At 42.5% G+C, this 27,565-nt stretch overlaps 1 protein-coding gene across 1 annotated transcript; it reads right to left on the reverse strand.

Moving 5' to 3' along the window:
- On the reverse strand, positions 1-25,749 carry MFSD14A (major facilitator superfamily domain containing 14A). Its single transcript, XM_066623555.1, has 12 exons — positions 25,458-25,749; positions 15,546-15,641; positions 12,489-12,551; positions 10,696-10,823; positions 8,726-8,840; positions 7,198-7,416; positions 5,805-5,918; positions 5,390-5,461; positions 4,410-4,522; positions 3,424-3,521; positions 2,722-2,873; positions 1-1,490 (listed from the first exon to the last, which is right to left on the reverse strand). The coding sequence occupies exons 1-12, from the start codon at positions 25,542-25,544 to the stop codon at positions 1,284-1,286; spliced, it is 1,464 nt and encodes a 487-aa protein (XP_066479652.1). The 5' UTR covers positions 25,545-25,749; the 3' UTR covers positions 1-1,283.
- Between the last annotated feature and the right edge of the window lie 1,816 nt (positions 25,750-27,565).

The following is a 27,565-nucleotide window of genomic DNA, read 5'->3' on the forward strand; positions in this document are numbered from 1 at the left end:
TCACTAAAATATTCAATTTTATTAACAGTGTATTTACATATTTTCTAGCTTTTAGTCAACCGTGGCAAAAGTTTAAAAAGCTTAAGCAATAACCACAGCACAAGATGAAAACATTTTGAACTATACAATACTTTATACACATTTTATACAAAGGATCACTTAAATAATACAACTGGACACAAAAATATACACTTTTGAGAAATTCACATCGGTAATTGTATAAAGCTCTCTCCTATACTGTGGTCCTGAAACAGCAGGACTAACCCTTGGCTCTGAAATGTTACTTATGACAGTCCTGAAAGGCCACTATAGAGCAAGGATTAACACTTCCATCACTAGTCCGGAGCTACCTACCAGTCACCTCACTCTCACCTTTCAGACTCCAATCACAAATGAGACAGGAAAAGGCAGCTCCACTGCCATTTCTCTTGCTCCACACTTTAATAGCCTATCTAGTAACAGAAGTGGCAATCCAGTTTCGAGCACATTTACATCTTCAAGGCTATCAGCTTAGAGTTGAGTTTGTGTATTCAAGTTTTGAGGTCCTTATGCAAAAAACATCCAAAGCATAGTGGTATCAAATTGTATTTACGAAGGTACGGTTTGGGAGCCTGTAATAAAATCTTGTAGGCTCACACTACCCACTAGTTTAAGTACTACATATTGACACTATACTTAATTCAATGAACAGAAAGAACCAGAATAATGCACTTAAAGAGTGTGTAATGTTCAGGATGTGTGCCCAAACACATGATTGTGTTAGTAAAAACTCAAACTAGAAGAAAACCTATCAGACACTGATTTGAAAGTCCAAGATCAACCCAATTCACCTTTTAGTTTATCTACGTTAAGGCTTTGAATTCACCTGACCCAGGATTTTACAGTTAAAATAAATAGGTCCCCAAATCCTGTTGGTATGTCTCATTGAGACCAGCATGAAGAGAATAAAGCTCAACACCTCCAGGAAACTGATGCAGGAACACATGCTGATACCTTGAATATATATATTTTGTTTGAAACTAAAGATGTAAAGACTTTATATTTCATTAGGACTTTATGGAAAAAATCCTAAATAAGAGTTTTTAAAAAAATCAAATTGTAACTTCTTTGGAGGATTTTCCACTTCCTCTTTGTAGCTCTTACAATTTTCATGCAAAGAGATACATTTCTTAAGAACACCTTAAGAAACAACACTTTCGATGGAAATGGAATGTGCATCCAGAACTGCAGGTGAAAAAGAATAAAAATAAGAAACTTGCTCTAAGAGTCCTTAATCTCTGCTGTCATACATTTGTGTCTTGCAACAAAGGTTCTTTGGCCTCTCCAGGGGCCTGCGGACTATGTGGATGGCCATGGCCACCACAGTGTTTTTTCCAGTTGCTGGATCGAGCATTTAAGTTGGTGTGTTCAGGAATAAACAAGGCAACAAGCAGAGCCAGTAGCACAGAGCATGCTCCAAATAAGAACGGAGGACCAGGAATGATTGAGTTCTGGAAGAAAACAAAACACAACAGATTAAGATGAAGACACACCTTAATCATGTTCCTTGTCAAGCTGTCTTATAGCAGAACGGAGAAGAGTGAATGCAAATGATTCTTATGAGTTCTATCAGATGTTCCCATTCCTGTTCTTACTAACCTCTCAGGAGATTGCAGAGCACTGAGTTTTGAGCCATTACACTTAAACCTGTTCAACTTGCCTCTGGGTACTTGGTGTGTTTGACATTAAACTGTAGAACTGTTCCAGATCTTAGAGACTGCCAAAAAACTTAGCAGAGGTAGAAAATGTTGAGAGCTGCTTCGTGGTATTTTTTGTATCAAGTAACAAATTCTCAAGGTCAAACTACATGTAAATGGTTAACACTGAACCTTGCCATCATTATAACTTTTACCAGCAAAAACTTCAACATTTAAAAGTGGCATGCAGTTTGCAATAAAAAACAGTTCAAATAGCATACTAACTTTTGTCAGATATTCTAAAGTTCATTTCTTCCAAAGAGGTAGCCATATGACTGCAAACACAAGAGTCTTGGTAGCATCGTAAAGGATTTCAGCTTTTGTAGACTACAATACACCTCATCAGATGCATGGATTGCGGTACAAGAAATTGTATGCTGAAACCAGTTAGCCTTAAGGTACTTTCAAGGTTCATTGCAAAGTTGCTCACTGCCACTTTTAACAGCACAAATCTTGCAACACTAAAAATGCAAAATAATTTGTTTTAGTGTGTTGTAACTGAATCAATTGTTTTGAAGGGGGAGGGTTATAATTCCAATGGCTATACTCCAAACAGGCACCTGTTTTTCAGTGCCTTTAGGCAAACAGGGTTGAGAAGCCATTCAACAGTCTTAAATCATCCTTCAAGGATGAGCTCTATCAGGAAATTTTCTTGAAACTATTCTATTTAGAACAAGAAAAGGAAACCTTTGGGAAAGTCAAAGTGATAAGCACAGGTGTGTATCTAGAGCAAATATTACCAAGAAAAAAGTGGTAAGAACAGACTTCCAAAACAGAACCCATTTGTACAGAGCCTTAGAAGGCAAATGCAATCCTTGGTTTGCTGCCTAGTATACAATGAGCAGGAAAGAGCAGTGCTCCTTGATTAATGTGTCTGTAAACATACTTAATACATATTTGTAAATACATCACATTTTCAGATGTACATCTAAAAAGTATTTTAAGTGATCCTTTGTTACTGCACATAAAAAGTAAAAGACGATACCTGCTGTGAGGCAACATTATCTCCCGTGTCCTTCTGAGGCACTGGAAGTTCATTTAGTTCTACATGGAAGATGTAGAATATAAAACCATAAAGTGCTGGTCCCAAGCCATTACAGAGTCCTCTAATTCCTGTTATCATGCCTTGAACAACACCTAGAAAAGAATTGATATTCAAAATAATTATCTACAAGGCAAACCTTTTGACAAAAGGGTACTAATAAAAAGATACTGCATGTTCAACAAATATTTGCCCAGTCTGGGAACGGTCATCTTCATGCATTCCAGAGATTTCCAACATACATTTTAATTGATTGTCCTTGGAAAACACAGTTTTAGAGATTTCAGTGAAAGTACTATATCAGTATTATCTGAGGAGGAGCTCATTAAGCCCCAGTACAGCATCATATATAGCAGTAATTTTCAAACTTTTTCATTTCATGGCACACTGACAAGGTGCTAAAATTGACAAGGTACACTATCCGTTTTCTGACAATTGACAAGGCACACTGCACTGCCGGCAGGAGCTTGCATCCCATAGTAGCTCTGCTAACAAACGACCGTCCCCCAAATTCCTGCAACACTCACCTGCAGACCATCTGCAGCACACCAGTGTGCCACGGAACAGTGGTTGAAAATGGCTGATCTAGAGCATTAAGAGAACCAACACTCTCCATTTTAGGAGTCCATCTTAAGCACCACCTACCCTGTTGATCAGCGTCAGCAGTTCGTGAAACAAGTGCACTAACAGCTGGAAATGTGATGCTAGACATGGCTGCGACAGCACCTGCTGCCCACATCATCCTGGGGGATGGGAAGAAATACAATTGGTAAGGTTAAATGCATCAGGCTGGCATTCAGAACAATCTTTGTACCTCCAACAGAATTTGAAATGGAGTAACCTGAACTAATCTAACCCCCAAACCCTAACACCTTTCTTGTGTTAGATGTTTGTAATGTCTAACACAGTATTCTTCAATTGAAGAATGTGACAAATTTGCACAGAGCCACCCTAAAGACAGCTGGTACAACTGCTTCGATACCATCCTTTCAACCAAATTAAAGAGTATCAACAATGAGACAAGGAACAATAAAAATCACAAGGAGTACAAATTTTAGGGTTAGCCCAAATTCTAGGGTATAACTTACAGAAATTATACAAGAATGACACTTGTGATTGCCCACATATCTCTTTACTACCGTAACAGTTGTCAGTCTGGTTACAAACACAGGCCTCAATACTATCTGTGCACCTAAAACATACTGACAAAAAGGATCACATCTCAACCTCAATTTACATAAGTGAAAAACTTCTATCTGCTCTGGGGACAGGAAGATAGTGGGATTCACTAGTCTCCTCCCTTGAAAGTTCCTTTGTACAAAATCCCATATTGCTCAAGAGGGTCTTCTAATCTCCAGGAGCAGACTTTAGGGGGTGACTGGGAGGGAGGCCTGCTGTTGGAAAGAAAAAGCACTCAGCCGCCTATGTGGGAACTTCCTTCCACACATGCTAGGGCAAGGATGCAACTCATAATTTCCAGTCCCCTAAATAAGAGTATAGATGCTTGAATGCAAGATCGGTTATTCACATAACAGTCATAGGCATTTGTACAGTGTCTTCTAAAAATTAAGAGCTGAGTATGACAAAAGTGTAACAATACTAAAATAGCAACACATAAAAAAATTACTTACCAAGGTTCAGAGCCAAAGCCATACCATGCTAGCTGTAATATCTGAAATCCCAGGCCCAGCAGGATAGTATTTTTGTTTCCAATTGACCTCATAAGTAAACTTAGAACTACTGTCTGAGGGAGGAAAAAGCAAATATTATAGCTGACAATAACACACTGGTTGGCTATTGTAACTAATCAGGATCCAGGTTAACCCAAAAATTTGATAATGGCATTAACGTACAGCTAATTCTTAGTGAGACACAAATCTGATTGGTAAGCAGTACTGGGCAGGAGACGGGACTCTGAACATGAAGGGGGGGCCAAACAAGATGGCCATTTATGATCAGCTAATCAAAAAATGAAAAACATATATGATCAGAAATACATCTGAATAGTAAATACATCTTAATAATATTGGAGACCATGGTCTGCTGCTGGGACCACTGAATTTTTATTACAGCTGCTACTTAAGACATTTCTGCCCAACATTGCATATATGCAACAGGGACCAAATGTGTACATCTGTGGGCTGGGTGAAAATGAGTTAAGGGCATGCTTGAGGTGTTTTTGATCTGAAGTTCAATGCCTTCAGTACACTGATATCCAACAAAAAGGAACAAAGGCAAGACCTAGCCCTGAATCGTAGGATCCTGGTACAGGATCACAACCAGAGCAGGCACAATCTGAGCAACGTAACAGCTACTGGTTTACATAGCAAGTTTCTGCTTCCTTTCACTCTACATATGCTGTAGAGTGATAAGAAGTTGAGTCTCAATTTGGCATTTACTATTTTCCTCTAGAAAATTCTTCATTTTTCTCATCTATTTCACAAGCCATTATTTATAAACATCTGCTGTCCTAACACAAGTATGAAAAATTCAGTTGTGAAATGTTTTAATAATTTTGTTCATCATTCATAGTAGCCAAGTAACTCTCATCTAGAATAGACTCTACTGACAGAAACTCTATAGTAAGTGAATGATTACCGGTCATAGTTACCTGTGCAACAATGGAGAGAATCCCAAGGACTGCTATAAATGCCGCAACACTTTCTGATGAAAATCCCATTATCTACATCAAAAAGATGAATTATTTCCATTTAGATATTCAGGACAAAATGTGCTGATCAGTCACTTCTCTAACGAGTCTGCTATTAAGGAGTGGAAATCATTCCATACAGCACAGCATATACACTAGGTAACGTATCCCTCAAGCACAATAGGTAGTGAAATTAAAAATCAAGGAACAACTTGATATTGTGTGTTAGAAAAAAAGATTAACACTAACAGAAAATTAACATACACAGACCAAAAGCAACTGAATCCTATCAATAAAAAATTAAAGCATTCTAATATCTGATCCATGCTTCCATAAATTAAACTTCCACCAGCAAAACAATTAGGCAATCACTTACTTGTCTGAGGTACAAGAAGAAGCTGGAATACTGGCCTGCCTCAGGGAGGTAGGAGAGGAAGACTGTTATGCAAATTAGCAGCACTATGGAATCCTGACCCACTTTCTTCAAGGACTATGGTAAGAACAAAGAGAAGTTGTCAATCCTCATCTTAAGTACCAATTGCAAACAGAGAGGGCTTATAGCTTCAACACATGGCTTCAGACAGCAACACGGGGTCATATCAGAAGTTTCTGCATACTTAGGCCAGACTCCCCAGACTCTTTCCTGCATATTAGCTTGCAAATGTTTGAAAAGAACAGGCAAAACCCCAAACTGACTAAAGACTGCTAAGCAATTTCACTGTCCTATCAAAGAGATAACCTGCTTGAGCCACTAACATTTTATAGTACACTGGACTAGGGCAGTGTGTCTCAACCAGTGGTACTCTACTACCAGCGGACCGCCAGACCCCGACCACCTGGCAGCAAGACCAGCGATCTAACATGAAAAGCAGCAGTAGGAGGCTCAACTCAGCAGGCAGAACTCCAGCATGTGCCTTTTTGTACACTCAAAAAAGTCCTCCTGTCCATCCTGAGCCTCTTATTGGTGTTTGATGCATCACATCTGGCCTCCCAAACGGGAAGTAACTGGCAGTGACCATCCTCAGTTACTTCTAGTGATAGTTCCAACAGGTGGACCATGTGAAGTGATACAGCAAGGGACAAACGTTGAGAAATGGTGGACTAGAGTTTAAGGCATGAAGATGCATGCCATAAAGGCTCACATCTTATCTCTTTTTCATTCCCAAATATGCAGGATAAGGTTTTAAGGACTATGATTTCCCTGAAGCTTTCAAAAAGTCCAGAAAGGTGTATTTACTAGGATGAGATGAAAACATACTTCCTTTGTTCTTAATCACATCTTTGGCAGTATCCCAAATAGCTTAAAGTATCCAGAAATGGCAGGGTTGGATGTCTGTTGCAAAGCACATCCTCTAATTCTAATTCTCATGCACCAAAACAGTCCCTTGCAGCATAGAAAGGGTAGTACTTTGAGATTACATTCAGAAAATTTCACAATATGTTTTATGTAGTTATAACTTTTTCTGCGCTTTGACTTTATTTCTTCTCTATGAGTTCACTATTAAAGGAGAAGAGGAGTAGTTACTGTCCAGGGTGAGACAACTTACATAGACTAACATGAGACTGCCTCACTCCAGAGTTAAATGATTTTGGTTCTTGCTCACCAAGTCCTGAACCTTGGCAGTGTTACTCTATCTACTGGGTCTAGGGCTAGGTGAGAAGGAAGTTGTTGATCTAGCTTCAGATTAGTGGTAGAATGTTGGGGAGGGGGAAGAGGGAGAATGTACTGAACTCTCCCTTTCTCTATAGCAAACATTTAAATACATTACCGCAAAGGGGTCTGCTTGCTCCCAAGAAATGGGTGCTCCCCATGATGCAGGCCTCATCTTTTCTGGCAATGATTCCGGTACAGCAACAAGGATAAAACATATATCCAACAATGCAATTGCTGTAGCTAGGACCACCACCAGGCTGTCTCCATACGTTCGACCAAGATAGGCACCAATGGCAGGGCTGGTAACTAAACTTCCGGCAAAAGTTGCTGAAACCTACAACATACACAGACAAAACTTTCAGCAACAAATCATGTCTTATCAATAATCCAAAGTACTTTACAGTCTTGAAGATAAGCTCTTCGATCAGAAGGACTCAGTGCTATTAAAATATTTTTATACCATCTGTTTGCCACAGAGCAACAGGCAGCTGAGAAAACAATCAAGATCACATAAAGCGAATACACATTGAGTCTCGGTATTCGAGAGGTTCCCATTCCCAGAGTTCATGTGGATGGCAAAAATCATGTTAAAGCAAATCCATTTAAAGAACAATGTCCTTTTGCTCAGCAATTTAAAAACAGCCTTGCTGACCCTTGTAATGCATCAGGCAGACAATCAGTCTCTCTCCAGGCGCTCAGAAAGGCTTTACTCCTAGGCAGTGATCCCTCCCTTCACCAGGAGCCATTGCAGGGAGATAATGGAGGAGGTGATAAGCACTTCTACTTAGCAGCATTCTTTCACATGCTCTGGGGGAAGGGAGGGGGTCACTTGCCTGGGAGTGAATCTGTTCTAAGCACCTGGAGAATGATTGATCGATTGTCTGCCGGCTGCCCTCTCCCACATTAATAAGGCTATTGTTAAATGACTTTTTTCCTTTAGCTGAAAGGGCCTTTCTTATTGCCCTGAGATAAAACTGCAGGTGAAAAATCCATGGGTAATTAGGTTATGCCTGTACACAACAATATAGGCATGTGTCACTTAACAACCTTCCGTCTATATGGATCGCATATACAGACCACATATAAGATGGTGGTCAAAGCACAACAAACAAGCTCTTAATGAGGCAATCAGGTATCCCATAGCCTGCAGCAGAGCATCTGTTTATAGAATAAAGAGGCTCTTAATGCAAAGAAGAGGCAATCTGTCTCCAGTAGCCTGTACAGACAACAAATGTCTGGCAGGGAATGTCTGTTTACACAACAAAGGCACTAGATTGGTTGAATGTTTGCTTAACAACATAATCATATAACAACGGGGATAGGAGAACATATCAGTGATGCACACCTGTATTAGGAAATCTGAATATTTAATAAAATGGATAATTTCTCCCATAGTAACTGCTGATTTTAGGCCACTGAAGAACAATATAAGGTTACCAATCAGCCTAACAAGAGAGAGTTCTATGACAAGATATGAACAGATACAGAACATTCTTTAAGGTTGTTTTTTTTTAAATGTTGCTATACATTAAAATGTAAACAGAAGAGCACAAATATGGTATGCATCCTATACAAAGGTAAGAAAATGATGTGCAAATTCCTTTAGGCGTTATTGTGTTTAAAACAAAGAACTACATACATACCAAGCCATAGGCCATGCTTCGTTCATGTTCCTGGGTAATATCTGCTACATAGGCAAACACCACTGAGAAAGTCACTGCAAAAACTCCAGAGACGGAGATAACAGCAAAGTACCACCTAGGAACAAGAGACACCATAAGATCAGAGTTACTAATGGGAAAGTTTATACAATTAGTATACACTTATTAAACAGTTGACTTGTAAGCAGTTCAAACATTCATCCAGCCTTAACTCTGTCTAGCCAAATCAGTTTAAGTCTTAAATAGGTCTTTATTAGCACTTTACAATGTCATCCCATTCTCGTAGGCGCAACTGAAAAAAATAGTGTTTCCAAAAATCCTTAGTAAAGTCATTGGTTCGTTTCTGAACAAATCATTGGTCCTTACCACAGCATTCATATGTTGACCATTATATCACCTATAATGAGATTTCCTAATACTCCATTCAATAATCCTCTTCCACAATTCTCACTTTCCCACCACTGGCCCTATTTCTCTCCTCTATCACCCAGGAAGTGTCCGCTTTGCAGTGGACGCTATTTAGAACAGACACATATCCTAGGAAAGCTCAACAAATGATACCCAGTATGTCTATGTCCCATTTCCAAGGGACAAGTGACTTCATTAGAGTCACTTATTCCTTTTTAACAGGCTTTCCACAAGCTACTTCCTATGACTGGCTCTTATTTAACATTTGTCAATGCACTTCTCTTCCTCGACTCCATCCTTAAGATGGATAGCTTTGGCAAAGCCTTTCCTGATCTGAACATCTGATCCAAGCACTGCAAGTGTTTCACCTTATCTGCAAAGCGCCTCTTCCCAACCCAATTTCCACTAAATCCAGTTCCTATTCAGCCATGAAGGCACAGGCCCTGAGCAAGACATTCTCTCTCCAACCTATCAACTACTGATATGATATCCTTAAATTGGGATAACTGCAGATGTATCATCCTGATTTCTGTAGAGGGTGGGCAGGATACAAAATGTGACAGACACAGCAATAACAGTATTAAGAATCACCACTACTAGTAGTACTGGTTTTAGTACAAAGCAAGGCAACTTCAGAAACACCAGTCTGGATCTAGAGAAGCACATCACTAGTTTCACATTCCAAAGAGGAATTGGATTTGCGTTTCTTGGCCAGCAGACCCCTCTACGATATGTCAAGACACTTTCAAAAAGAAAAGCCATTTTCAAAACACTTTATAAGATGGCATAAGGGCCTACAATGAAACAAGGACCCCCCCCCCCCCCCCAAAAAAAAAAACCCTCACTGGGCATCCAGAAACGTTTTGAGTACCTGAAGTAGTTTTTTGGATTCTGGTCACAGTCTTTTTAATGCTACTGTGATACATGGCACCAATACTACTTTAAGATACAAGTTCAGTAACACAACACTAAAGGTAATCAATCTTCTGTGGTCTGGCTGACCAGAAAAATCTCTGCAGCCTCAGAATCAGAAATTTTAAGTTGCAGAAATTTATTATGAAATAAATTTCATAATTTATTCTACTACTGCTTTCAACTGCTTGCAATTCTCCAATAAGGGTTTGCAAACTTTGTCAAGAGCCTCCTTCAATCAAGAAAAAATAATGCTTCAGATGGAAAAAAACACACACACATGAAATAAAACCAGCTATTAAAATGAACCACTGAAGACATGCCTACTCCTTCCCTGAAGAAGCTCAATGGCAAAGAGCCTAATCATGTTAACCAACCCAGGAGAAGGGAGGCAGCAAAGTCCCATGAACTGCCTCTGTACTTCAGCAAAGAACTCATGGCTTTCTATGCCACATACAGAGCACTGGTAGGTGGCCTGGCACTCTGCCAAGAGACCCAATTAAGGCTCATGCAAAAATGACTGAAATAGACTGAAGAGGAGTTTGGCATTTAAAACTAGACTTGTGGCTATACACAACTGCAATGGATTTACATGACTAACATACAAGATAAATATTGAAAAGGCCACTAACCATGGGCTGATCTTCATTAGTGGAATTGGCGCACAAGTAAAAAATACTGTTAACAATAGGAAGGATTTTCGGCCCCAAACATCAGACAGAGCACCAATGAGAGGAGCACTCAGGAAAGATAACAAGCCCTGCAAATCAAATACAAATGTTTTATAAATAAAAGAATTCACTGAAGGCAAAACAGATTGCTAAGAAGAAGAATATCCTGGTACAGGTACTTTGCAACAAATTCGTTATGGCCTACGTACAAATGCAGGCTCCAGGGGTCTGTACACAAGTTAAAATACCCAGTTCTTACCAGCCCAGCACTATAACACCTGTGTGAAAACACTACCAAAGGATGTACCATGTCTGTGTGAAAGTGCAGGTGTAGCCATCCATAACTGGGGAAGCCAGTGTACTTACTGGTTTAAAAGACTTACTTTTAAACAGAAGAAAATTTGCCACTTCCTTGCAATAGTGAGCAATTTCCCCCCAACCAAGCAAATGGGTGGCAACAACCGTACACTGGCTCCCCCTTCTACAAACAAAAGTATACCACTGGGCAGTCATGGAAATCTGGCCATTACATGGAATTTGGCCATTACAGCCAAGAGTATCAGGGAGCTCTTTCCAACTTGCAAGGACAGTGTCACAGCAACTTTCTATATGGTAAAGCAAGCTTTTAACAGTTACTTCACTTTTGTCCATTTGCTACAGGTTATCCATTGTGAGTAAAAGGCATGCTAAGCAATCAGGCAGGAACATTTTTGTACACTGGAGGCAACAATTATTTTTGACTCTCAGTATATTACAATTGAACAGACACAGATATGTGGGCAGTTGGGCTAGTAAGTGTATCGGCTAGACAGCTGGAAAGAATACTACGGTGCTATTGTAGTTGTTTCCACCCACTCTAGAAAGCAGAGAAGTCCCAGTCCATTCGACAGCCTAGTCTTCAGCAATACACATTAACTTTTGTTCCCTCTTGGACAATAACAAGCAAGATAAAGTTCTATGAAGAAACAGATGAAGAAACAGATCTCTATGAAATTCCAATTTAGACTCAGGTCTAGTTCCCTGAAATGATAAATCTGTGTCTGGTCACATCACACTTCTATTTGCTCATGTATTTGAATGCACACAAGCACATGCACAAAACCAAATCACCCACACAGGGAAAAAGGACATGGGCATGGTTTCCACCATTATTCACAACTTTAAGTTCTACCTTCCCCTGAGGGCTGGGGATAAGAACAGGCCCTCAGTTTGGCTGTACTTGTCGTAAGAGGCGACTAAACAGCCACCGGGTAGATGGGACTTGGAAGGCAGCTCATCTGAGAGAAGGAAAACTCTGATCCCAAACCTCCACTGCCTTGTGGCTACATCCAGTTATGGAAAAGGCTTCAGGAGTCAACCTCGAGGCAAAATCTGGAGCCGGAGTCCCTGAGGCAGTTTATGGCTGAACACAGTCACGTTCTGGCAACTCCTGCGACGTCGCTGGAACCAACCGTATGGGCTTCTGCCTTTCCATTGGACCATTTCAGCGACGTGGAGAGAGGGGATTTGCTGCATGGGTAACAGTCTATCCTCCATATCTACTTTACCCAGGCTTCGCGCACTGGAGAGGACACTCTGTTCCAGAACACTATTCAGAGCGCAATACCATAGTCTTCCGAGACTGAAGGATGCCAACAAGTTCTACCAAAGCTAATTATGCCTCAAACTCATTTGGATCTAAACCACAGACATTCCGGGTATGAATGAAGTGCATGCTCTTCAATAGAAAAGCTTTAAGTTTAGCTTTATCTTACCTTTACTCCTTGAATTAGGCCATTCATTAAAAATGTATGCTTTGGGAAGGTTTGGTGCAAAACCTGCAAAATTATGCAAATGACATATTACCCACTGAAGGACATGGACAGAAGATACAAGAAAAAGACTTTAAATAGATCTCACAAACAACTTTCACACTCAACAGTCTATATAAGTAGAACTGATTAATTTGTCTTCACAGCCAAGAATACTAGTTATTACTAAATACATACAATATTGGAGAAAGTATTACTACTTGTGAAGTACAATGTACTGTTAAAAATAAGAGATGGGTTGAGAGGCGAAATGTAGCAAACACTACAGCTAAATGTTCTACTACGAACAACAATGTAACTTCTAAGGTATCCCCAACTACTTTAGGCAGAAAGTCCCAACTTTTTACATACACAAGCAGATTCTGGATTGTATCCAAACCTTGCGCTACAAAGGAAGCTTATGCAATGTTACTTTTCCACACTGGTCTTCTCACAGCAGCCCCTGGAAAGCTCCTAAACAAATGGAAAGGGGGAACGGGAGAGGGGAGAACTGTTTTAAAATTGGGCAGAGGCATTAGAGCTCAGTTCACAAAAGGTTCTTCTGCTCAATTTTTAAGCAATTCTCCCATCCCCCGGAAGTGCCTATGCACTGCCCCATCCACTCCTAGAGATTTTTTTCAGATGCGGGGAGGGGGTGCTTTGGGAAGTTGGCGTGGAGTTCCTTACACTTGTGCAAGGTTTGAATATAAGCCTAGGGCATAGGCAAAGTTTTCAGGCCTGCTATAATAAATTGTGATTCCAAGACAGTTCTTTATCATTGCATAACAAGACACAAAAATCATCCATTGTTATGCAAATTCATGAACAGCATTAAATAATGAGAAGCTAGTTTGCAAACGATACATTAACCTTATTTACAGTTGTTTGAAGTGGGCTCTCTCTGCATACAGAATTTGGGATTAGATGTTTATTTTTTCATGGGAATGAAGGATTAAGCTTTATGAATCAGGAGGTCTGTTCTCCTGTTCCCAACCTGTGGTCTGGGGACCACAGGTGGTCCGTGAGACCTTAAGAAGTGGTCTGCGAGATGTCAAGACAAAAAGATGATCACCTTTGATCACTTCCAGTGTCTCGCCAAGTGAGCGCTCCCCCACGGGACCACTGAAGTGCAGGCTGTGGCTACAGGTAGTCCCTTCTCTGCCCTCTCCGGTGGTCCAGCACTTGCTGAAGTGCCAGCTACGAGATGGTCCATTCTCCATCCTTTCTGGTAGTCTGTGGAGGAGTGCTCACTTGGCAAAAGAATATAAGAACATAAGAAAAGCCTGGTTGGATCAGGCCAAAATCAGGCCACCGAGTCCAGCCTCCTGGATCTCACAGTGGCCCATCAGATGCCTCGGGGACAAAAGGGACACACAAGACAACAGAAGTCCTGTATCTTGGTGCTCTCATGGACCATGAGAGAGGGTGGAGAATGGACCCCCCACAGCTGGCATTTCCAGGGTCTCACCAAGCACCCCCCCCAATCGGCTACCAAATTGTAGTTTGTGTAGTGGGGATGGAGGGGGTTGCATGTGGTCCACGACAATTCCAATGTTTGTCTCAGTGGTCTGTGGGATCCTAAAGGTTGGGAACCACTGTCTTAGATAGACAGTATGGCTGATGGGTGCAATGAGGGGTTAGAAGTTGCACTGGAGTCCATAAGCAGACCTTTGTTTAATATGTAGAAGATCCAAAACCACTAAACAGAAACTGTCAGCAAGTTTTATGGTTTTCACCCAAAATGTACTGCAAGTTTCTAAGTATTTGATATTGCACTCTGTAAGGTGATCGTGAACATTTCTAAACTAAAGGGCACAAAATAATTCAATTGACCAAGACAAGATTTGTCAGAAAAAGGGTAAAGCAAGGGAAAATAAATCCAGAGCAGAGTAGCCACTGGATATTTTTTAATTGGTTAGATGCAACAGTACTTGTACAATATATAAAAATGGCCTTGAATGGATTTTATGCTTCCCACTCTAGAAAGACAGCAAAGAATAGTACAATTACAGTTTTAGCTGATTAACAAGATGAAATCTAATACGGAGAGCTGGTGTTTTGGCCAAGAGACCCAGGTGCAAATCTGGCCTTCCCCCAGAATAAATCTTGGCTCTGCCTGGTTCAGTACTTTGTCAGACTTATTTAAGCCACTCCACTCTGAACCTCAGTTCTTCAGGTACAACATGGAAATAATATTTAACAGGGCTGTGTAAGAATTACATCAAGATAATACATGATTTACACACTCAAAAAATGCTTTACAAAGACTAAGTACTATTATCTTCAAAGACTGGAACACGTTTTTACCTTTCATCAAATACAAGACAAACCAGTTTACCAGGAATATTACCTGAGTATTTTATTGAGCACAGAATGCTTACTTGAGAACCATTTCCTTATAACAATATACTCCTTGCACACATATTCTACCTCTTTTCAGACTATGTTATGCATTATCAGTGGTTCCCAAACTATGAACCTTTGCTCCCTGGGGAATCGCAGAAACCTGCCTGGGGAACCATGGAATCTTTGAGGAAAGACATGCTGCCCTATACAATGTATAGGATTGTAGCCCTAATGGGGAGACGCTATTGCCCAGTAGGTCAAGGAAACTGCCAGTTGAAAAAGTTTGGGAACCACTGCATTATGTTATCAATAGTAAAGTTTTGCCAAAGCAACAAACCACAGTGGAACATTTGAAAACAAGTGCATAGATTCTACAAGTACTGTTTCGCTTTTCCATGCAAAGAAAGAGTGCAGCTTACCTCATGCCATTTGTGGTCCGTTCTCACTTACCTGCACCCATTTTGAAGCTATCCACAGCATCTGTGGTTGTTCTGAAGCTAACTGCAGCCATTCTAAAGGTATTCACGTCAATCTAATTTTCCCCCTAACTCCACTGATCCCCTGGGAACAATGACTGTGTATCCGCAACTGTAACTGAAGTTCACAAATGTAGTATGTCCAATCCCCTCCAGCAATCTCCCACTATCACATTCAGAAGAGAAACGTGTCACTTACCATTAAGGTTGGTGCTGTCAGGAGTCCCCAAGCAAAAAATTCCAAAAATATAACTATCACAGCATGGTAGACACTAGGTGAGCCTATTCCTTGAGGCTGAAAATAAGAGATGCAATTGTTACTAGAGTGCCCCAAAATGTTATTTGCAAATAAAGGTCTTACTGCTAGCAATAAGAAATGAAATCAGATGTTAGGGGAACAGAATGAACATTAGTTTCCATTTACATTACAAAAAAACTGTATCAATGCTTATATGATTGGGCTCCCCAGGAGGATTTAAATCTATTCTTTCAAAACAATTTCAAGTTATAGCCACGATGATGGTGCATGTTCCAATCAGCACATCCAAACAAAATGGGTGTTTGTTTTTTTGCTGACCAAGGTAGAAAACTTTAAAAAGAGTTTTGTCTACAGGGCTGCATATACACAGCCAACGTAAAACCCACCAATCACAACCCATGTCAAAATTATGAACAACAGAACTGCATGCAATATTATATTTCTTGGACATTTTCCTCTGTGGTTAATACATGCACGCACTGGAAGACAGACATTTGCTAAAATGGATGTTAAGGTAAAGTGGCTTTCAGGTCAGGAAGGAAGTTTAGGAATGTACTATAGGTGCCAGCTGTTGCTTGCTAGTTACTGAATCTGGGGTAGGTTCATGGTACAGTCTCCCATTTAATGCATTTCTTCAAGAACTCTGTATGAGGCCACATTTTAATTGCAATCACAAGGGTAAAACGTATTACAGAAAAAGAAAGTTAAGATGCAGAAAATCTTAATTGATACAGAATTCCAATTACCCCTCATTAATCTAAGAATAAGAACAAATAACCAAAAATTACATAGACATTTTGTAGTAAACAAAAAAAAAGGGAGAGAGAGCTTTTATTCCGGAACAGAAGTTCTTGTCCTTTACAATATGAAAAACTAGAACTACACAATTTTAATTCTATTGCCTGACAGTGAATACAGTTCTGTACCACATCTGCATACACACAAATAACAACTGCTTCTAGTCAAACAGGCACCGGTCCATCACATCACTGCTCTCTATGAACTCTTTTGTCCTGGTAAGACGTCTTTGCAAAGATGCAACAACAGTGCACTCATCTATTTCTCCACTGGCACTTCTGCATCCATGTTTAAACTTGTGCTTTAAATCACTATGGCATGAGAGAGAAAGAAAATATACATGTGCGCTGACAATGACAGCAACCACAGTATTTCAGCTTTCCTAAGTGTGCTCTGACCTGAATCTGTATTCCAACTTCTTCCTGCCAATGACACACAGGGTGCACTCAGACTGAGTGCTACTCAGTGTGCTACTATGCTTGTCCAGGAACACAAGCAGAATATAGGTATGTGTCACTTAAGAACGGGGATCCAATCCCCACTGTTATGTGATTAGGTCATTAAGTGAACATGCAGTCCAATCTATTGCCTCTGATGTGTAAACAGACACTCCCTGCTAAACACTAGCTGGCTGCGCAGGCTACTGGAGATAGATTGCCTCTTTGCATTAAGAGCCTGCTGTTGTGTAAACAGACACTCTGCGGCAGACTATGGGAGATGCAATTGCCTCATTAAGAGCATATTTATTGTGCTCTGACCACCACAATAAATGTGCAGCCCATCTGCACAGCCCATCATTAAGCGAAAAGTTGTTAAGCAGTGCCCACCTGTACTTTGGTTACTCCCACCCTCAGTGTTTTCTTCCTCTTAAACTCTCAGATGCTACTGGAGTGGCAGGCGGAGGGGAATGGGAGAAAGGCAGCTCAGGCAGGAAGTATGTACTCAAAATACTTTCAAGGCAGCTATAAATCAACTTGATTCTAAAAGATGGGATTTGGGGCCCAAACCTATCCAACTTTCCAGCACCAATGCAGCTGCAATGCAGCCCAAGGTAAGGAAACAAATGTTCCCCTGAGGAAGCCTCCTTGACTGCCACCCCACAACAGGATGCAGTGCATGCCCTGTTGGCATGACTGCATTGGTGATGGAAAGCTGGATAGGACTGGGCCCTAAGGCAACAACTGTGAAAACTTGCAGAACTCTAAAAATACAGCAGTTTCACATACATGCATTGATATTATCCTAAACAACTCGCAGAACTCTTGCTAAAATAATCTAAAGCTTAACTGCACTCTATCACAGCCAAGACCTACAAACTTAGAACCATAAAAATGGTTCCTTAAAGCAGTGGTCTGAACATAACTATAAGTACATAAAATCTGAATACACAGTATTGCAAAGGTTACAGAGAAGCTGCATTAATGTTCCCTCCTTTCTGTGGTGGGGTACCTTAACAATGTTTATTTGCATTTTCCTGGGTAGGGTTAATTCATACAATCCAACAGTAAGGTTAGTCAGAACTTATTTTTTATTTACAGCATCAAGCAGGATGTTTATATACTGTATTAACACAAGCATCACACGTGTTTATAAGGATTGGTACAACCATTTGTGGAGCCAGTTGGGCATTAGACTGCAGTGAGAGATCAAAATGCTCCCAAAAACAAACAAACAATGCTCCCAAAAACAAACTAATATACTATACACTCAATGGCAATTAGAGTGTATCGAGTAGCAGCACCTTTTCCCAGCTACCACAACAAACTTGTTCTGGACTAAAAATCCAGAAATACAGTAATGTGGTTACACAGCACTGCCTTTAAATGAACCTATGAAGTTGCCTTATACCAAGTCAGATCATTTGTCCATCTAACCCAGCGCTGTCAACACTTGATGTGATGCCAAACTACTGCTCAGCAATACACAGGTTGAGACTAATTATTATATAGTGGGTTCCATTCCAAGCACTCACAGTGGATAAAAAAAAACGCACTATAGCAAATCAATTTTAAAAAAAGTTTCTTTGCTCCAGTGATTGAAAAACAGCCTTGCTGACTTTTTGACTACAAGAGTCATTAAGAAGACAATCCATCAGCACTTCACTCAGCCCCTCCCTTCACCAATGCAAAATGATCACCTTTCTTTAACATGCTGGGGAAAGGGAGGCATCTGCAGGAGAGAGAAGGACTGATGGATTGTCAGCCAGCTGCCCTCTCTCTCTCATTCAGGAGGCTGTTGTTAAAGAACTGTTCAGTTTTTAAAACTGATTTTAAAGGGATGCATTTTTCCCCTTCTCCAGGGATCAGCATATTCTTTCTCATTTGCAGGGGTCGTTTGTGTTGAGTCAAATCTGTGTATAAAAAATCCGTGTATAAGTAGGTTGGACCTGTACATGAGTTTCTGGCTTACACACAGCAATTTCTTCTTTCCTTGGTTTGATGAAAGCTGCAGTTACTATACAAGTCAAGACTGGAAGCCATGGTTTATTCGTGGTTTGTTTCAAAGGATGGAAGGAATCACTGTGTGCACAGGAAGGAGGGGGTGCACAAGCCTGAAGATATAGCAAGGCTCATCCAACATAATGTCAAATCAGGTGCAAGGCCAAACCATGAACTACAGTGGTACCTCACATAACGAATGCCCCGCACAGCAAAAAAACTCGCATAACGAAAGTGGTTCGCAAAGTTTGGTAACTCACATAATGAATTTTTATGACTTATGCTTCGCATAACGAATTTTGTTTTGTTTTGGTTTGTCTTAAGGGGGGGATGTTCATGTCACTTTATGATCCCGTCCACCCTAGTAAGGGGCGGATCTTCATGTCACTTTATGATCCCATCCACCCTAGTAAGGGGCGGATCTTCATGTCACTTTATGATCCCGTCCACCCTAGTAAGGGGTGGATCTTCATGTCACTTTATGATCCCATCCACCCTAGTAAGGGGAGGATCTTCATGTCAGTTTATGTAAGTAAGTCCCATTGTGCTTGCTCCCAGGAAAGTGTGCACAGGATTACAGCCTTCAAACTCCCCACTCAGCATCCCCCCATCGCTCATTCACCCTCTCACTGCCCCATTTCCCCCCCATGATCACGGCAAAAGCAAGCAATTGAGTGCAGCTGCTCTGTCCTCCCCAGCTTAGAGCACAATCCTGTGCATGTCTCCTAAGAAGTAAGTCCCATTGTGCTTACTCCCAGCAAAGTGTGCACAGGATTACAGCCTTCAAGCTCCCCACTCAGCATCCCCCCGTTTTTGAAATCCTCTGTACAGTATGTATGCCTTTAAAGAGCACTTAATAAACACTTTGTAAACCAAATCTGACTTTGTTCTGACTTTTCTTGCCCATAGGAACGCATTAATTAAATTTCAATGCATTCCTATGGGAAAACGCGATTCGCAAAACGAAAAATTCGCATAACGAAAGGACTCGCGGAACGGATTAATTTCGTTATGCGAGGCACCACTGTACCTACAAACGGCAATGACTCTCCAGTGTTTTACACTGATGATTTACAAGTCCCCACCAAGATCCCTTCAACTGGATGTGTAAAAGACATGCAAAAAATGTGGTCTACCAAGTTATGGCATATACTACAGGTAGTTGTCATACACTTGGCCCAGTGCTTTAGACAATGTCTACCACTGACTAGAGCAGATTTGACTGCCTATTCCAGTGCCTTACACATAAGAAGTGCAAAATATAGTACTGTCTTCTTGGCCTTCCTTTTAAGGATGGGTGAGGTTGCTTTGTCAGCACCATTGTACTGAGTGTACTGTATTCCCCAGATGGAAAAACACATCAGGTTGCAGTTGCCACCACCTAGCAATAAAAGATCAGAATGAGCAACAGCCAAAAACAAAAGTGTGCGAAGCACACACACGCAAAGAGGAAGGTACTTAATTGCCCACTCTCTGAAAGAATTGATACAACATCAAGGAATTTTGAAATTATATAAAAGTTTGTTGGGTTGGCTCCAAGAAACGTGAGCTGGCTCCCAGAGTGTTAAACTAGTGTTTTACAGTCTGTTTTTCTAGCCCTAGCAGCTTCAACAGCCATTAGATACTATTTTCAAGAAGGAAAGAAACTGAGCAGTAAAAAAGCTACAAGGTTACATCCCCAGAATTGAAGTCAGTTAAAGTGAAATGGGGAAATAGAAAAGAAGAACTCAAGGCCAATTCATAAGTTAACCACATCCTTTCATCATTTACTTGTACGAAAACCAGCTTCAAAGCATGAAACACTCTGCTTTTGAAAGCAGGAGATCCAGAGGCAATGCAAGTACTGTATTCTGTCCAACAGGGTGCATATCTTTGTTGGCCTTTAAGTGAAAATTCTATTTAAATCACTCTATTCACTGCAATCAAGGTGACTGTTGCACCAACTTGTGCTGACTACTTAACACATTAAGGGCGCAATCCTATCTTGAGCTGGAACAGGTAAGCCAGGAGGCTTGCACTGTATCCAGCGCAGGATAGGTGGGTAAGCCATCCTGGCCCCTATGGGTCTCCTTCGAGTTGCGCCACCTCCTGAGGCAGCACAAGTCTGAGGAGAGTGGAGCGACTTGAAGCCACTCTGAGCTTCCTAGGAACGGGGATTGGGATCTGGCATAGCTGCCGAGTCCCAGCCCCTCCTCCCACTCCCCACCTATCTGCCCCCAGGGCTGCCCATCGCCCACCCCCCCAGAACATCTTCCTCCTGCCTCCTCCCCGCCCACCCCAGAGCCTAGTGTCGGTCCAGCTAGGCTAACATAGGCTCGTCCCACAAGCCACCATGGAGGTTGGATTTTGCCTTTGTGCGCTGGCGCAGCTTGCTCCAGCCTAACATGCAGTTAGGATTGCACTGTTAACTGGTGCTAAATAGTGAAAGAAGAAGATGTTGGGATCTCTTTATCAGAACCTTAAATACTATCATGAGTCTACATGTCCCTTCCCCTTCTCTACTGATATAATCAATCACAAACTAGGAAAAAACTAACTCACAACAGGACAACTTCGAATTAATTGTTCTTAAGGAATCAAACAGATGTTTTCTTGGCTTAGAAAACACAGCCACAAATCTGAAAACATGTGATTCTGGAGTACCACACAACAGCAGCTGGATTGAAAATTAGCAGCTTAAAAGCTCAACATAAGGGTCCGCCCCCAGTGGATGAAGACATGACGAAACAAACTGAAATGATTGCGCATATACAGCCTAAGATGCCACCACACAGTTGTCCCTAACCAAACATCTGCTTCTAATATCTACCAGCAACTCATCCCAGTGGGAAAAAAAATATCTTGGGGCCCCAGGGCAGGAGGAGATTAAAAGAAATCATGTGAAGGGCATAAAGAAAGACAGTACATAATAATCCCAATTGGATTGTAATAGGTGGTCTATTTAATAGTAAGTACTGTTAGTGTTATGAACATAATTTTGCAAATAGTGTTCAACAAAATGAATACTACTATGGTAATGAATAGCAGTAATTACAGGTCAATCATGTTAATCATTCACAGCAATTTTTTAAATGTGCAAACGTTTTACTATTTTTCTCTTCTCAACAATCCTGTATGACTGGTCACCATTATTACCCTTTTACAGACAGGGAAAGGCATGGCTCATTCAGATATTATTTAACTTTTCCCTTCAAAGAGTACAGGATCATTCATATGTCTGAAAAGGCAGAACGAAGTGTAGACTGTTAAACTGATTTTACTATTAAGCACATTTATGACAACCAGTCAAAACTACACATCATCCCCTTGATAACAAAACATTCTCATGTATATGAAGATACAAGTATAAGTACTATATTTGCAAAAAGAAAAAAACACATGTGAAAGACAGCAGAGTCAGCTTTGAGGTCAACTCTCACAATGAGGGTTGCTTCATACTTATGTGACAATCACATTTGTCAGAGTTCTACTGATATTGCCATGTGCCATGCTAAACTCAGAACAGTTGAAGTTCCTAAGGTTTTATAGTGATCAGAGGCAATTTTCCAATGCACATCAACTATGTGTTTAGAAATATTTACTTGCTGTTTACACCACATATTTGCTATGCAAAATGCTGGTGTCTGGCAAACACATTTGCAGCGTTGTGTAAAGTAGCTCTGAGTTAGCAAAAAAATGAGCCTAAACTCCAAATCATACATCAGTTGACCATGCTGGCTCTCAATCATGGATATCAACTTTGTTCAAGCCATTCAATACCTAACAAACAGATAAAGAGCTGGATTCAAAATAGTACTATTAATAACAAAAGGATTGTAATGGCAAGGAAGACCAACAGTACACAAAGTTAGTTCTTCACATCAGCTACCTGTTGGTTTGCATACAGAATTTTTGAAGTGGGCTCACACACTAATTGTTATCATGCACTTGCATTCTTAACACAAAATTTTATTTTAAACAACAAAACAGTTCCCCAACAGTGGTTAGATGGCTTCCTCAGATAGTTTCACAAGGAGAAGGCAATGATTAATGTTGAAATCCTGTTAGTTCCAAGAATCTGATGTCAGAAGTAAGTGTAACCCAAAAACCAAAATTACATTTTTGTCTAATGTGCCTAGTAATAATAATTTTCAAGCAAGTTCTTGTTACTGCATCCTTACAGAAGCAGGTTTATAAATGAACTGCAGTGGAGTTTAGTAACAGATGCCCAAGCCAAATTAGGCCTTCAGCTGTCAATCTAGAGCAAGGGTCTCCAAACCCCGGCCCAGGGGCCAGATGCGGCCCACAGTGAGCCTCTATCCGGCCCACGGCCAGCCTCTTGTCCCCTGAAAGCTTCTGGCCCACTCGACTGAACATGACCAGAGCTGTGCTCCGATTGCATCTGGAGGGTGTTCTGAGGGCCGGAGAGGCTAAGCGAATGAGCCCACTCATTCATTTATTCATCCATCCAAGTTCCATCTCTAATTTATTTATTTAAATTTTATCTTTAAATTTTTTCCGGACCTCAGCACTGCACCAGATATTTCCTCTGGCCAAAAAGTTTGGAGACCTCTGATCTAGAGGCAAAAGAGGTGTGTGGAGCAGTGCAGCAGGGTGTGCATTGGTAGACCATTTAAGAGTCTAGCAGGCTGGAATGATCTTCCTCCAACCTCTCCTGAAGCAGCCCTCCAAGGAAACTAGGTGCCCACAAAGGGATCTGCACAAAAGAAATCTCAGCAACCTCACAAGGTTACAGCTGTGTTTGGAACCTCTGTTACAACCTATGTGGAGATACACACACTGATTGTGCATGTCTGCTTCCCATTGCTTCACAGACAAAAGGAGGAACACGACTGTTGTCACATTCCTATTTTCAAAACAAAGGCCAATCCCAAAGCACCACCTGTCCCTTGCAAAGATCCCACATTGCTGAAGGTTCTTTTCTACCTCCTGTATGCTAGATTTATGACAATAATCATTTGCCCTAGGTTGGTTTCAGAAGCAATGTGTTAGTGCAGTGGTTCTCAACCTGGGGTGTATGTACCCCCAGAGGTACTTGCCAGGACTTTTAGAAGTACTTGAAATACAATTGAATAATGGCAGGAAAAGGCAGATCTATAGTAGAATGCCTTGCAGGGCTGGCAAAGCAGAAAGGAAGGCAGACTGTTGGCTGCGAAAGCCTCACAACTGCTAGTTTTCAGTCATTAAATTGTATTATCAGATATTGAACAGTACTCAAAAAACATACAAATCTGAAATAACAGCAAATATATTAATTGCAAAATTTTGCTAATATGAGGGGTACAGTTTATCAAAATTGGCTGCCAAGTGGAAAAAAACTGGGAATCACTGTGTTAGTGAAATTGGTCACAAGTGTTTCCTTTCACAAAACTGAGTTACACATGTGAGCGAAATGTTTAAGTCTTTCAGAGAACCTGATTTTACTGCTCCCAAATTAGAAGGTCAATTAAAAATTAAAAAATGCTATTTCAACAGTAACGGCTGATGGGAACAAAAGCATGTAAACCCAGCGTGTTAATTAGTCTGCAGACCTCCTTGCCACAGGATGTGGGGCTGGCATCTGGCCTGGATGCCTTTCATAAAAACATAAGAGCAGCCCCACTGGATCAGGCCATAGGCCCATCTAGTCCAGCTTCCTGTATCTCACAGTGGCCCACCAAATGCCCTAGGGAGCACACCAGATAACAAGAGACCTGCATCCAGGTGCCCTCCCTTGCACCTGGCATTCTGACATAGCCCATTTCTAAAATCAGGAGGTTGCACATACACATCATGGCTTGTAACCCTTAATGGATGTTTCCTCCAGAAACTTGTCCAAACCCCTTTTAAAGGCATCCAGGCCAGATGCCGTCACCACATCCTGCGGCAAGGAGTTCCACAGTCCGACCACATGCAGAGTAAAGAAATATTTTCTTTTGTCTGTACTAACTCTCCCAACACTCAATTTTAGTGTGTGTTTCACTAAATTTCAAATGGGATTGGACAAATTCCTGGAGAAAAAGCCCATCACAGGTTCTAAGCCGTAATGAGTATATGCAACCTCCTGATTTTAGAGGAAGGTTACGTCAGAATGCTAGATGCCAGTGATGCAAGGCACCAGGATGCAGGTCTCTAGTAATCAGTCTTGGAACTCCCTGCCACAGGATGTGGTGCTGGCGCCTGGCCTGGATGCCTTTGGGAGGGAACTGGACAGATTTCTGGAGCAGTGACAGGCTGTGCCACCTCCTGGCTTTAGAGGGGGCTTCCTCAGAGTGCCAGGCGCAGGGGGCAGCAGGCGCAGGTCTCTGGAGGTCCTGTGTGCCCCCGTGGCGCCTGCTGGGCCCCCGGGAGCTGCAGGAGGCTGGACGGGGCGCTCCCTCGGCCTGACCCAGCTGGCTGTTCTGTTCTCAGAGGAGCACGTGTGAAAGCCCCAAAGTTTCTTCAGGCGCTTCCGGAAGCCTGCTCCCGTCCTGCTTTCGGGGGAACGGCAGGGCAGGGCAGGGCAGGCAGGGACACACCGAGCACACCTGCCCAGACCGGGCTGACAGCCTGGGCGCTGGGCGGGCTGCGGAGTGCGGGGGCGCCCGCCGCGCTGACGGCCTGCCGCGCCACAAAGGCCCCTCTCCCTCCCGCTCACCGTGCCGCCGTCCTTGATGATGATCTTCTTGGCCAGCAGGATGCTGCGGTTGGCGGCCCTCTTCTTCTTCTTCCCGGCCTGGGTCATTTTACCATCCTCCTGGAGGGCCGTGCGGGGCGGGGCTGGGGCCGGCAAGAGGGGGCGGGGCCTGGCCTGGCCGCGGGGCGGGAGCGCCTTCCTTCCGTCTGCCGGCGACGGCCAGGACTCGGCGGACCCTCCCGTAGCAACAGCCTCCTTCAGGCACCCGCCGGCGCCGCCATTTTGGAAGAGGGCGGGGGGAGAACAACAACCGCGCCGCAACGGCGCCGCGCGCTCCAGAGGGAGGCTCGCATCACGCGATCACCTGATTGGTTTGGCGGCCTGCACGTGAGCCTAGAGGCCCCGCCCCTGCACAGAATCCAGAGGCAGCCAATCAGCGTCGCCGAATCCCTTTCTCCCCCCCCCCGTGGATGGACGTTGGAGCTGGCGCACGTTGTGGCCAGTGGCTTAGGAAGGGAGTGACACGCGTGTGCCACTCTTCCCTTTCCTAGCTCTATGGCGGCCATTTCCAACCTCCCTCTGACTAGGCTCTAGAGGTGCCAAGGCACACTGTGCTCCCAGTAGGGGGCTCACAGCCCAATCCTAGCCACGCTTTCCTGGGGGTAAGCTCCACTGACACTAACGGGACTTACTTCTGAGTAGACATGCAGAGGATTGGGCTGTGAGGCTGCAACCCTGTCAATACTTACCTGGGAGTAAACCCCACTGACTCTAATGAGGCTTACTTCTGAGGAGGCACACAGGCTTGGGCTCTCACATCCCCCAGTGGCCCCAATAATAAACGACCCTCCCCCCAACTCTCACGGCACACCTGTGGACCATTCACAGCACACCAATGTGCTACAGCACACTGGTTGAACACCACTGCTCTGTGGCGGCATTTCTCGACCAGTGGTACAGGTACCACCAGTGATACTTGAGGGGGTATCTGGTGGTACTTGCAGGACCCCAGCCCCTTGCTGCCCAGCAGTGAAACCAGGAACACGGAACCAGGAACAGCAGCAGGAGGCGCCAAGCATGCTTTTCCATGCTCAAAAAGCCCTCCTTTCCACCGTGAGCCTCTTACTGGTGTTGGTTGAGTCACAACAGCCTCCCAACCCAGAAGTAACTGGCAATGATGTCATCGCCAGTCACTGCCGGTGGTACTTTGAATAGCTGGACCATGTGAAGTGGTACAGCCGAGAACAATGGGAAAGTGATGGGTCCGGAGCCCTGAGCCACGCTTAGGACTGGCTCTTAATGGAGCCCCTCAGTATCTCTTAATGGGATCGATTCTCCACATACAGTACTTTTAACTTCTGCTTGGGCCCCAGAGTGGAGTGGACAGTAAGAGTAGGATTGGTGCAAATCCTTGTTCTGCATGGTGACATCTGCTCTCAGATCACAGCTCACGTCCTTGGCTTTGGGTGGCCCCACAATAACAATGTTCACCCCTTTGTGGTGCCTGCGAATCAAAAGCGTAGATCTGAGGTTCCGGCCTCATAGACGCTCAAAGATATACACTGAGAAACTCAAAATGTCACATTTAATCCAAATATACCACAGGTCACATTCTTGTCTGTGGGCTGCCAGATGAAAATTGCTGATATGCTGCTTCATGGCATAGCCATGGCGCCGAGACAAAAAAAAGTAATGGAATGTCATGGTTTTTACATGGTGGCATCCCATCACGTCACAGGTCACACCCATTCATACAGTCTGCACTATAGAAAACACAGAACTATCACTGTGGCACTGCTGTGGCACAAAACCCTAGCTCCAGGGTGTGGATCTTCATAATTACTAAAGGCAGCCCAAACAAAATCCACCATTTAATCCAGGGGTGTCAAACTTGTTTCATACATTTAGCCATTCATGTACTTGCTGAGGACTGAAAGTGGTATCGTTAAGGAGGAAGTGATGTTGTTAAGCAGATGATAGCCAGAAAAAAGCACTTCATTCTTACCTAGGAACTCGTTAGCTGCTAATGACAGAAGAGAAAATATGCAAATTTTGATCATATTTTCAAGCTATAGGAGAGCCAAATTATCACGTGGCAGCAGCACTTCTGCAGAGACATCACTTCGTAG

The sequence above is a fragment of the Tiliqua scincoides genome, chromosome 4, assembly GCF_035046505.1.
Source record: "Tiliqua scincoides isolate rTilSci1 chromosome 4, rTilSci1.hap2, whole genome shotgun sequence".
NCBI classification, from domain to species: Eukaryota; Metazoa; Chordata; class Lepidosauria; order Squamata; family Scincidae; genus Tiliqua; species Tiliqua scincoides.

What these genes read in the sequence shown, in the direction of transcription:
- MFSD14A (XM_066623555.1), bottom strand. Translation starts at nt 25,544, where the DNA reads ATGACCCAGGCCGGGAAGAAGAAGAAGAGGGCCGCCAACCGCAGCATC. An exon ending in GCCTAATTCAAGGAGTAAAG is followed by an intron (nt 10,824 to 12,488) that starts GTAAGATAAAGC and finishes TTTGATTTGCAG; the next exon opens with GGCTTGTTATCTTTCCTGAG. An exon ending in TGCTGACGCTGATCAACAGG is followed by an intron (nt 2,874 to 3,423) that starts GTAGGTGGTGCT and finishes ATTCTTTTCTAG; the next exon opens with GTGTTGTTCAAGGCATGATA.